Raw genomic sequence first — 13,248 nt, 5'->3', positions numbered from 1 at the left:
CAAACCCACACCCCTAGCCCCACAACTCTCTAAAGAAAATGTCCAGGATTGGTAAAACCACCAAGATCATAGATTAGTCGTTGCCAGGGCCTGGGAGAGTGTGGACAGGAAGGTGACTAATACATAGGGATTCTTTTGGGGGTGATGAAACTGTTCCGGAATGAAGACAGTGAAGATAGTAGCTCAATTCTGAACAGCCTGGAAGGTACTAAGGATGCACTGGTTAATGTTTCAGCTGAGAAGGGCTCGGAGGAACAGCGCACGCCTTCCATGTATGAGGTTCTGGGTTTGAATCTGTGGTCTCACAACACACATGTACCCAAGAAAGTCAAGTTTTTAGTGGCGTTTTATACCTGGTGAAGAGGAGCGGGGAGGGAAGAAAGAGGGAAGTCAGGGAACTAAGAAAACACTGTGGAGGAAAGAGAGGTCCCTCTGCCCCCCAGATTAGGAGAGCCGTGGACCAAGGGGCAGAAAGAAAGCCAGGAAACAAAAGAGGGTTTCCAAAAGTTCAAAATGGCAAGCAGGGAAGCTGGGTGAGAGGCACAGAGGAAGCTGAAATGGGCAGAAGCACAGGGGAGGAGAGGTCGGAGCAGAAGCAGCTCTGAGCACGAGACTCCAGGCCCCATCGTCCTGCAGGGAAGGTGCTGAGAAGAAGTAGGTCTCTGAGCTCAAGTAGGCAGGCTGCAGGCTGCGGAGCTCAGGGCCGGAAGCTCTGCACCAAGCACCCTCCCATCCCACCTCCTTTCCCAGGCAGGGCTTGCAGGGAGCAGGGTCAGGGGTCATACATTCCTCTGGTTTCCTAAGGAGGGTGTCTGTAGTCAGGAGGGCTCATCTTCCCTGCCGCCTTCACCAGCTGACCTGCTGGAAGGGCTGGGAGTCCTTGGTACTCCCGCAGACTAGGGGGTGTCAGGTGTGGGGGACAGCAGCCGCACTCACACTGCCCAACCCACTCTCCATTCTACATCCCCTCCCAGACCCTAGATCCTAGATTCCAGTTCCTTGCCCAACACCAAAGTGGGACATTAGCCAGGATTTGGGACACACCAAGCAAGGTCCCTGCTGCAGAAAACTGGGAGTGGGGGGTTGGGGAGGGGGTGAGGAGGCAAAACCATGCTCAAGCTTGAGAGTTCAGGTGACCCCGACTAAAGTAGCAGCAAGGTGTGTCCTGGAGTCTCTTCTTCCAGAAAGATAAGAATCCATCTGGTGCAGGGGGCTGGAGCAATAGCACAGCAGGTAGGGCGTTTGCCTTGCACGAGGTTGACCCGGGTTCGATTCCCAGTATCCCACATGGTCCCTTGAGCACTGCCAGGGGTAATTCCTGAGTGCAGTGCAGAGCCAGAGAGCCAGGAGTCACCCCTGGCTCAAAAACCAAAAAGTAAAACAAAAGGAAGCTGGTGCAGATATTCTTTTTGTGTCTGCGGTCCCAGGGCTACGTGCCTGTAATGCAAGTGCTCTGAGGGCTGGTGACAAGGTCCAAGTGCTATAACATGTGCTGCAAGGCCCTGAGTCCCATCCCCAGCCCCACCGGACTTGAATGCCCGCAGGAGGGGCCCCTACTAAAGTAGACAAAGAAAAAAGAGTCCCCAAATGCCTCTGTTCTACTACCGAGCTCCGTGCCTGGCCAAGCGCCACAGGCTTCCTTCTTTGTGGTCACCAGACTAGTTAATGTCGGGATGGGAAGACACATAATGAACTCTTGTGGAGTTCACTATTTTTTCCAGTGAAAATACTTTCTCTGTAGACTGCATTACTCATCAAAAGGGCCAAGGATAGTGATCCTATGCATATAACAACACATAAAAATATTTACCCATAAAAATGTTAATGTAAAAAAAATTGAGAAGAAACCCACATTTTCCAAAAATGGCATAAAAGGTTTGAGTAAACAGAAAGACAAACCATTCTTTTTCTTTTTTTTTTGCTTTTTGGGTAACACCCGGCGATGCACAGGGGTCATTCCTGGCTCTGCACTCAGGAATTACTCCTGGTGGTGCTCAGGGGACCATATAAGATGCTGGGAATTGAACCCGGGTTGGCCACGTGCAAGGCAAACGCCCTATCCATTGTGCTATCACAACAGTCACCGAGACAAATCTTTGATTGAAAGATTCAATATTACATAAAAGTAAGTTTTGCCCAAATTTTTGTTTGTTTGGGGGTCACAACTGGGAATGCTCAAGGATTACTCCTGTCGCTGCAGCCAGGAATCATTTCTGGAAGGCTCAGGGGACCATATGGGATGCAGAAGATCGAACCAGGGTCAGCTGCATGCAAGATAAATGCCTTATCTGCAGTATTATCTCTCCAGCCAGTTTACCCCAAACTTAATGTAAGTTTTACCCTACTAAATGTCTGAACAATTAGAGAATTAGACCTATTTGCTGGGTTAGGACAGATAAACAAGTCTATAGAATATGAGAGCATACAGAACATGATGTATGGGTACATATGAGTACATTTAGTATATAATAAAGAAGATTGAGGGTAAAAGGTAAGTCAGAGAGCTGAGTGTACACTTTGCATGCAGAAGGGCTGGGACTGATCCCTAACACCACATGATCCCCAGAACAACACCAGTAGCAACCCCAAGTACTAAGACAGGAGAACAGGAGTGGCCACAGAGCAATGCCAGGTGCAACCCCAAAACCTCAAAACAAGTAAATAAATAATTAAATAACAAAATTTCAAATAAAACTGTATTGTCCGGTAAATGATATTGGGCAACTGGCCACCCCATATGATTTCACAAAAATTAATTCCAGATAGATTTTAGAGGGCAACAAACATCCAAATAGTCCTAAATCAATGAAGTACTTAAATAAAATAGAGAACAATATTAAAATACCAGGAAAGGCCTTTCTGAGGAAGAGATAAAAATCCAGAACACATTAAATATTTAATGACTCAAGCATTAAAAGCCATTCTTCATGAAATTTCAAACCGGCCAAGCGTTGGAGTTTTTAATATATGAGCTCATCAGAGTCAATAAGAAGAAAGGTAAACAGTGTAATTTTTAAAAGTGGGAAAGAATATGAACAGACCAGCCACAAAAGAATATAACTCTCACATCTCTCTTATTAGAAAATATTTTAAAACTATTTTGCCCAATATTACCAATAATGTAGAAAATAAGCAATTTTTGACCCTTTGAGGAGACTGGAAACAGTTAACCTTTCTGACATATGTTATATGCCGTAATTGATACAAATGCATAGGGCTGGAGTGATAGTACAGCAGGCAGGAAATTTGTCTTGCAGCCGACTGGAGTTTAATCCTTGGCATCACATATGGTCCTCCAAGCACTGCCAGGAGTAATTCCTGAGTACAGAGCCAGGAGTTAGCCTTGAGCACTGCCAGGTGTGCCACCACCAAAACCCCTCCACCACCAAAAAATATATAAATGCAGGACTGGAGAGATGGTACAATGATTAGGGCACTTGCCTTGTATATATGGCTGACCCTGGTTCAGTCCCTGGCACCACATATGGTTCTCTAAGCCCTGCCAGGGTAGATTCTTGAGCACAAAACTAGGATTAAGCCTGAACACCACCAGGTGTGGCCCCAAAACTGAAAACAAATTAATTTAGGCCAGAGAGATAGTATAGAGGCTGGGTGCTTGCCTTGTACATGGTCCGCCTGGTTCTATCTACCACACTGCAAATTATTTAAAACTGAACATACTGTAAATCAGCAAAAACAATGGAGATATTTAAAAATAAAAGGTAGAAACTATATTCTTTTAAAGAAATTTCAAAGCCTTGGAAATTTAATAATATTTACTGTTGATAGCACATTAGTGAAGAGCCACTTTGAAACAGGGCACCTATATTTTTATAGGCAGAGACAAGTCACCCATAATTCCCATTGCTTCTAATTTATTCTTAGGAAATAACTGGATACAAACTTAAACATTTTAGAATGTTCACTGAAGTATAGTTAGAAGAGGAAATAAAGCAATAGGCCACCACCAAATCATGGTTTATTCCAAGGATGGAATTTATAAAATTAATAAATTCCATAGTAAATTCACAGGATTTTAATAATGAGTAAACTTCTTATCATTTTTTTTTCTCCTTGGGTCATACCCGGCAATGCACAGGGGTCACTCCTGGCTCTGCACTCAGGAACCACCCCTGGCGGTGCTCAGGGGACCATATGGGATGCTGGGAATCGAACCCGGGTCGGCCGTGCGCAAGGCAAACGCCCTACCCGCTGTGCTGTCACTCCAGCCCACTTCTTATCATTATTAATGAAGCTTGTTTATGACAATGAGTTCATAAGAGCATAGAACAATAGAATAACATAATGTGGGAAAGGCATTCTTTAGAGAGGCATCCCTCATAAAGTATATTAGAAGGATGGTCTCCAAAATTTTAACAATATTTTCCTAAGCTGAAATTTTGATGTTGTTTTTTCTGTGTAACTTGTGTTAATATTTTGATCAGAATAGTCATCTAAATTCATTGGGAGAGGGGCTAGAGCAATAGCACAGCGGGTAGGGCGTTTGCGTTGCACACGGCAGACCTGGGTTCGATTCCCAGTATCCCATATGGTCCCCCAAGCACTGCCAAGAGTAATTCCTGAGTGCAGAGCCAGGAGTAACCTCTGAGCACTGCCAAGTGTGACCCAAAAAGTAAAAAAAAAAAAAAATTAATTGGGAGAAAAGAAGAAAAAGGAAGAAAAAAAAAGGGTGGGGGGTGGGAAACATTTAAAGGCTTAGCAAAATTAACACATCTGAAATTTCAAATTTCTATAATTTCATTCTTTCATTCTTAAATGACCCACCCTGAAGAATTCAAGAAAGAATGGGGGGGGGAGGGAGAGAGAGAGGGAGGGAAGAAAGGACTTTGGTTTTGGGGCTGGAGTGATAGCATGGTGGGTAGGGTGTTTGCCTTGCACATAGCTGACCCAGGTTTAAATCCCAGCATCCCATATGGTCCCTCGAGCACCGCCAGGGGTAATTCATGAATGCAGAGCCAGGAGTGACCCCTATGCATTGCCGGGTGTGACCCAAAAAGAAAAAAAAAAAGAAAAGAAAAGAAAGGACTTTGGTTTTTAAAACAAATTTGTCCAAATCCACAGTTGTGGCAAATTGCACAAAAGCAAACCCACACAGTGCACATAAAACTGGTAGAATCTGAATGAGATCAAGGTTCTAGCAATGTCCTATTCTGGGTTCTGATACTGCTCTGCTGCCATGCAGGATGTTAACTCTAGGATAAACTGGTTATTACTTATCCCCAGATTAAATGTTTCTTTTTTTAAAAAACTAATAAACCTTGCACCTTGGAGAAGGGAAAAAGACAGACCTATTCTTAGAGCTGGGGCTGAATCATCCAGAAAGCCTCGTTTTAGATTCTCTGAGCTGGAGGCCTTGCAGGAAGAGGGCCAGGGAGGCCTGCTGAGGCCCGGCCGTCACACAGCCTGGGACGGGGAAGTCAGTGGCACATCTCAGGTGAATCCAGGGAGACTCAGACAGGAAAGACTCTGCTGGAACTTGTGGAGGAAGGGTTAAAATCCTGGTCTTTTGATATGGATGGCAGATGAAAAGCGCTCATAGCAACTCACGATTAGGGAAACGCAAAGCAAAACAACACGCAGATACCATCTCACGCTGGTGAGAATGGCACATATCCAAAGTCTGGAAACAGCCAGTGTCGGCGGGCTGTGGGGAGAAAGGAACCCTCATCGTGTTGGTGGCAATGCTGTCTGGTTCAGCCTCTATGGGAAGCAATATGGAGAAAAAGATTTCTAAAAAAACAGGAAAAGATCTCCCCTACAACCTAGTGATACCACTTCTTAGCATCTACCCCCCCAAACACAAAAATACAATAATTCCAAAGGATATATGCACACCCATGTTCATTACAACACTTAGTACAATAGCCAAGATATGGAAATTACCCAAATGCTGGACTGTGGAAGCATGATATAGATACATAATAGAATACTATGCAGCTCATAGAAAGAACAAAACAATGTTGCAACATGAAAGGAAGTAAAGGATACAAGGAAGGAAAGCAATAAATACAGAATGATCTCTCTCAAAGGTCAGAGTTAAAGACACACAGCAAGACAGCAACAGAAGGACTAAAGGCAGCAATACTAACAGGAGAATGTTGGGAGTGAGCATGGAGAGAGGCCTCAGCGTCTGTGGGGAGTGAAGGGACTTGGTGATGGGAAGGATGTTGAAATTATGTATACAGAAAACCATCATTAACCATCATCTGGAAATCACAGAACTTCAATCTATTATAAATACACAAGTAAAATAAAATTTTCAAGATGAAAAATAAAGAAACTCCAGGCCTTTGATAAAGCCCAGGCTCTTCCTGTTATGCCAAGAATGCCTCACAGACAGGAAGAAGACAATGTCTTCACCCAAACAAATTTCTCTCTGACTGGTGGGAACTCAAGGAACGAGCCTCTGTCAAGCTTTTCCTCTCTCCAGAACACCAGATTTCCAGTGGAGGCAGACAGTGACCCCAGCAGTGTTGGGGTGAAAACCACCCCTAGCCTCTCGGTCACTTGTGCATCCTAAGTCAGCTTCCACATTTAGTCTCAGCCTCCTTCCTTCATCACCTGGATGTGAAACCTTAGGAGCCTGATGTGAAACCCTTAGGAATCCAGGCAAAGATTACAGGCCCATGTTCGGACACCTAGAGTTGGGGGCAAAACTGGTGTGTCTGAACAGACCGACATGTTATTGGAAAGAAAGCATTTGATGTTTATTAGATTTGTTTATTTGGGGGCCATACCCAGTAGTACTGGGGGAACCACTTGGTGCTAGGAATTGAGCCCAGGGATCCTGCATGCAGAGGATGCATTCCAACCTTTGAATGCATCTTCAGTGATGCATCTGAAAAGATTTGCATAAGCTTCTCAGCCTTTATCTTTGTGTTTCTTTTTCTCTTTTCTCTTTTGATGCTGAGCACTGAGCCTCTGGCTATGGCCCCAAGCCAACCTCCACCATAAAAACAAACAAAAAAAAAAATCCCAAAAACTTAACAATTTTTCAAGTGGCTTTTAAACATGACCCAAGAGGGCTGGAGTGATAGCACAACGGGTAGGGCATTGGCCTTGCACGCAGCCGACCCAGGTTTAATTCCCAGCATCCCATATGGTCCCCCAAGCACTGCCAGGAGTAATTCCTAAATGCAGAGCCAGGAGTAATCCCTGAGTATCACAGGGTGTGACCCAAAAAGAAAAAAACAAACAAACATGACCCAAGGAAATACTAATAAAACAAGAACTAAAAGACAGGTTCAGCCTCCATGGGTTATTAAAACACTCCAGTTCTGAATTATGACCAAGATTTTCTTTTTCTTTTTTTATTTTTGTATGATCAAGCTTTTCTAAACTAGTAAAAAGTGTGGTGCCAGGAATCAAACCCAAGGCCTCATATATGCAAGACAAGTGCTCTACCACTGAGCTATATTCCCGGACCTTAAATTTAATAACCTGATGAATTTTAAATATAAACTCTAGGGCCAGAGAAACAGTTCAAGGGTTAAAGTTGCTTGTCCTGGATGAGGCCAAGCCCAGTTTGAGCATCATGAGGAGATGACCCAAGCACAGCTGGGTGTGGCCCCAAAACCAAAATAAATAAATAAATAATAAACTCTGGGCTGGAGAACATATACATATCCAAAAGAGAGCCTGGCAAGCTACAGAGTTTCCTGCCCGCACAGAAGAGCCCGGCAAGCTCCCCGTTGCGTATTTGATATACCAAATACAGTAACAATAACAGGTCTCATTCCCCTGACCCTGAAAGAGCCTCAAATCATTGGGAAAAATGAGTAAGGAGAGGCTGCTAAAATCTCAGGGCTTGGATGAATGTAGACGTTACTGGTGCACACTCAAGTAGATCGATGAACAACGGGATGACAGTGATACAGTGGGCTGGAGAATGGTCTAACAGGCTCATGCACAAGCCTTGCATTCAGGAGGCCCAGGTTTGGGAAGAGACACCGCGGGGTCTCCTGAGCCCAGGTATTTTACCGAGTTTGGATTCAAAAAAGCTCAGTGTAAATATCAAATCCTAGAATCATCACTAGGCTATTTTAAAAGAAAATTTCCAGACTACAAAAGTGATTTTAAAATAGCATGTTATGTGGGGCTGGAGCGATAGCACAGTGGGTAGGGCGTTAGCCTTGCACGCGGCCGACCCAGGTTTGATTCCCAGCATCCCATATGGTCCCCCAGTACCGCCAGGAGTAATTCCCGAGTGCAGAGCAGGAGTAACCCCTGTGCACTGCTGGGTGTGACCCAAAAAGAAAAAAAAAAAAGCATGTTATGTGACTCCACGAGCTATGGGCAAAACTAATTTTTGAATAATCTGAATAGAGTTAACACAGAGTAGAAATAACTAAGGGCTTCTTCTCCAGAAGAAAATTAATCCTGGGCCAGAGCGACAGTACAGAGGGCAGGGTGCCTGCCTTGCATGCACTTCACCCAGGTTCGATTCCCGGCTTCCCTTATGTCCTCCAAACACCGCCAAAAGTAATCTCTGAATGAGAGCCAGGAGTAATCCCTGAGCATCACCACATGTGACCCAAAAAGAAAAAGAAAAAAAATGAAAAAAAGTTCTTCTGAAGAGATAATACAGCGGGTAGGGCATTTGCCTTAAACACAGCCTACCTGGTTTAATCCCCAGCATCCAACATGGCACCCCAAGCACTGCCAGGCATGATCCCTGAGTGCAGATTCAGGTATATCACCTGAGCATTTCCAAGTATGGCCCAAAAACAAACAAATAAATAAATATATACTCATTGCCAGAGTTGTTTGCTCAAGCATAAACACCCACTGCAATTCCAATCTCTATAAAGGGACCTCAACAAGCAGAAACAAGGATAGGACTTTGACAGCCACTAAACATACCTTTGATGTTTCATGTCAACCAATGAGGAGGAAAGAAGAAACACAGACATATTGCCAGGCCCAGCTAATAGCCCACCCAAAACACTATTGATACAGGGTAGGGCTCCAAGGGCTACAGCACCATGCTTTTCTAGGGTTTGATCACCCGCACCACCCACGGTTCTCCAAGCAACACAAGAGCAAGCCCCAAGCACTGAGCCCCTGAGTATTGCTGGCTACGGCCCCAAACCAACCTCCACCATAGCACTGTAGCACTGTCGTCCCGTTGTTCATCAATTTGCTCGAGCAGGCACCAGTAACGTCTCCATTGTGAGACTTGTTACTGTTTTTGGCATATCGAATACGCCACAGGTAGCCTGCTAGGCTCTGCCGAGCAGGCGGAATACTCTGAGCTTGTGGGCGGAATACTCTGAGCTAGAGGGACAAAGGAATCGAACCCAGGTCAGCCGTGTGCAAGGCAAACACCCTACCTGCTGTACAACCTCCACCATAAAAAGAAAAAAACTTAACAATTTTTTCAAGAGGCTTTTAAGCATGACCTGAGGAAATACTAATAAAACGAGAGTGAAAGACAGGTTGAGCCTCCACAGGTTATTAAAACACTCCAGTTCTGAAATATGACCAAGCTTTTCTAAACTAATAAAGAATGGGAAGCTGCAGTGGGGGAGAAGGAAGGAGCGCAGTTTATTCCTAGGAGCCCCTTCCTTCTGGAATCTGGGCGGTGGCAGGCAGGAACCTCTTGGAGAGACAGTTACTTGTTAATTATACAGGAAGCTTTATCCTCAATGACTTCTGCCTCCCCTGCCCTTCCTACTTTAGTCCACAGTTGGGGAATTAATCAAAACTTCAAAGGTGGGTGATAACAGATGGTGACAGATTAATGCCCGGCCAGGTGAATAGCAGCACAGGGGCCAAGACAGCCGTCCTGCCAGACTCAGACATCGCTGATCAGGTGCAAGGCAAATGCCCTACCCGCTGTGCTATTGCTCCAGCCCCCTAATCAATTTTTTTTAGAGTGGGTATTTTTTAAATATAATTTTATTTATTTATTTATTTATTTGCTGACAATGCACAGGGGTTACTCCTGGCTCTGCACTCAGGAATTACTCCTGGTGGTGCTCAGGGGACCATATGGGAATTGGACCTGGGTTGGCCGCGTGCAAGGCAAACAACCTACCCACTGTGCTACTGCTCCAGCCCCTATATAATTTCTTATATAAGCCCTTCAGGCCAAGGAGACATCACTCACCAGACTGAATGCAAGTTTTGTGTGTTCAATCCCTGGCACTGTGGGGTGTAACCTCTGAGCACTGACCTGGGAGTGGCCCCTGGGTAGTACGAGGGGCAGACACCAAATACATAAACAAAACAAAAAACACCTCAAAAACTGAAGGGGAAACAGACTGGTGAGTGGAATAATCATGGTGGCCCCAGAGAGATAGTAGGGAATTAGGCACTTTCCTTGCATGCCACGGAACAAGTTTAGTATCTGGCATTTGCATATCCTCCCCTAAGCCCCTAACGGGAGTGGTCCCTGAACACAGACACAGGAGTAAGCCCTTAATACCACCAGTGGGTGTGGCCCCAAAACCAATACATAATAAAACAAAAACAGAAATCTAGAATCATGGAAAGACCACATGAAAGCCTTAAGAAAGCCTTCCCTCTTAACTTAGGGTGGCATAGTTGGACCAGAGAAAGGAACCACCTTGTCCCAAGTCACAGCAAAACAGCAGCATGAGACTAAAAAACGCCTGTTTGATTCACGCCAATCTGATAAATGCAGTGCTTAACATGCAAGGGCCAAGATGGCTGTGAGTAGGCTGAGGACCGGTGCAGCCTCCCGAGCCGGCTGGGAGAGCTCCTGGGAGCTGGCTGTGGGGACCATCCTGACGGCCGCCCATCTCACCTCAGGGCTTACCCTAGGTAGACCAACTGGTGCACAGAACTTTATGGTCTGCACTAAGGCTTTGTTTGAGGACTCACCCAAACACAGAAATTTCTTAAAATGCCACCACCAACCCCATCAAGGCATGGCCAGGGCTCAGCTGGTCTCTCTAGACTATCTAATTCGAAATATCTTCCCAAGGTCAATCAGGAATAACTTCACTTGAATCTACAGAAATTCTCCTGAAAGTTCATAGTAGCATCTGTCAGCTTGTCCTGAAGATCTGCTTATTGGCTCCAACAACTGGACTTGTCAAAGTGTAACGGCAGCCTTGTGAGGTCCCCAAGTGTGGACTGGAGCCCAGCCTGAGTGACCAGAGGGGTGTTCAGAGGGCATATAGGTATGCAGGGGATATATGGGTGCCCTCCCTACAGGCAGCCACCCCCTCTATACCACCTCCCTCTGCCACCAACTACATCTCCAGCTCTTCCAAGAATCAGACTTGAGCGCGGGAGGTGTGCATGGGCGGGCACAGGGCTGTGTCGGAGCCGGGCTCGTTCCCTAGTTCTGGATGCCTGCAAGGACAGGGAACCCTCGAACAGCCACGCGGTGTGGTGGGAGTGTGTGCATGTCGGGAGTGGGGGGCAAGAAAAGCAAGAAAGGGCAAATGACATCTGGGTGGAGCCCCATGAGACAGACGCTTGGCGGGCAGGACAGGAGGGGTCCCTCCAGCAGGTTGGAGTGGGCAAAGGGTTCGTTCGGATCCTACCTGCAGCTGGCAGGGTGCCAGGTGACCCTCCAGAGCTGACTGCGGAGATTCAGCCCTGGCCCCGGGAGGAACTTCGCGCTGACTCTCCCTCTCAAATCATCTCACCCCATCTCAGGGGCCAGCGCCCACAGTTCCCGCGGTCACCTCTTTCCTCCTCCCCCGCTATAGGAACTTCGCAGCTTAAGAAGCGACCATGGATCAGGCCCGAGACGGGGGAGACCCGCCCCAGCCCGCCCGCTGAGGAGCCAGGCGCGCGGGCGCGGCCGAGTCGTGCCAGGGCAGCTCCACGCTGCGTCCTGGGCAGCAGCGGGTCCCTACAAGTGCAAACGGGGCTGGGAGAAGGGAGAGGCTGACCCCTCCGTGGGGAAGCGAGCGAGGCGCGGCGGGGATGTGGGCTACGAACAAATGAATGGATGCAGGAATACGAGAAAGGCGACGGGGATGGAGGGGAGCGGGGGTGGGCGGCACTGCGCGTCCTGCGAAGGGCACCTCTGCCGACCTGGTTTGGCCACGTGGCCCCTCGCCTCCTGGGCGCAGGCCCCTCAGAAGAGCCCAGACCTGCCGGCCAGGGCATCCCGCGGCCGCGCCAGCACCTCGCGGCGCGGGGGACGCCCGGGCCGGCGCGCGCCCCGCTGGAGCCGAGCCCGCATTCCGGCGGCCGGGAAGCGCCTGCCTGGCGGCTGCCGCGCACACCCCACCCCGCCGGCGGCCCCCGAGCCCCGCGCGCGGCCCGCCGCGCCGCGGACCCCCGTACCTGCCCGTCTCGGCTGCCTCGCCCCGGCTCAGCGCGGTCATCGCGTCGCCTGCAGCAAGCACCGGGCCCGCGCGGCAGAACCGAGCTCCCGCCCGCCCCCGGCAGCTCCGCCAGGGCCCGCCCCCGCGCGCCCATTGGCTGCTCGCTCGGACGGGCGCAGCCCATTGGCCGCTCCTGCCCCTCTCCAGACCAGGTGGAGCCCGAAGCTCTGGACCATCCTGCCGCTGCGTCCTTGAGCCAGGAAAGTTTCCCATAGCTACACCTCGTGCCTCTCGAGGAGACAGGTTGGGGTGCTCCCAAGATTCAGGTACCTCTCCAACCCCTTCTACTTTCAGAGCCTGGCGACCGCTGAACCAAGCCCTCCAAACACCCAGGAGTTTGCATTCCAGGCTGCATTTGAATTGCTCTCCACTCCAGATGAGAGAAGGGATCCGAGGGAGGTGTGATAGGGAGTGCCCAGGAGTTTGAATGCTTTCACCTTTCTTTTAAGAGTTGCAGCCTGTCCTCCAGACAACAAACTTTTGAATATCTATGGAATGGCTGCATGACCAGACCAGAAATCAACTATGGAAACCAGGGCAGAGAGCCCCCGAGACGCGTGGGAAGAGTGAAAATGATCTGGGCTTGAGAAATCCTGAGTCCCACAATGTAAGGACAGGACCAATGCACCCAGAGGGGCCTGGCTCTGGGCAGAGCGGAAACGGTGCAAGGTAGGTTCAGCTCCATTCCCCACTCCCTCCTGTTTCTAGGTACAAAAGGAGCCTGGGGTCACAAGTGTTCCAGGAAGTAGTAGAACATGGCCACAACGGAGCCAGAATGATCTAGAACCAGGGGCCTCTGTTCCAATTCTACCTACAATTCTACATTGGCCAAAGGCCAATGTCCTAGGCTTACCCACTAAAGCAGGAAGGGTAGGCCGCCCCCCTCCTCTAGGATTTCAAGTCTTTTCATTTC

At 48.1% G+C, this 13,248-nt stretch overlaps 1 protein-coding gene across 3 annotated transcripts in view; it reads right to left on the bottom strand.

The window, feature by feature from the left end:
* GRAMD2A (GRAM domain containing 2A) overlaps positions 1 to 12,384 on the bottom strand; it is a 42,007-nt gene extending 29,623 nt beyond the window's left edge. For all 3 annotated transcript variants that reach the window (XM_055133289.1, XM_055133291.1, XM_055133290.1), the window contains exon 1: positions 12,295 to 12,384. In XM_055133289.1, the coding sequence (XP_054989264.1) occupies positions 12,295 to 12,335 (41 nt within the window). In that variant the 5' untranslated portion in view covers positions 12,336 to 12,384. The remainder of the gene's footprint in view (positions 1 to 12,294) is intronic.
* Between the last annotated feature and the right edge of the window lie 864 nt (positions 12,385 to 13,248).

The sequence above is a fragment of the Sorex araneus genome, chromosome 3, assembly GCF_027595985.1.
Source record: "Sorex araneus isolate mSorAra2 chromosome 3, mSorAra2.pri, whole genome shotgun sequence".
In the NCBI taxonomy this organism is placed as follows: domain Eukaryota; kingdom Metazoa; phylum Chordata; class Mammalia; order Eulipotyphla; family Soricidae; genus Sorex; species Sorex araneus.
Note: the sequence above shows the minus strand (reverse complement) of the source record. Positions and strands in the feature narration are given on the sequence as shown.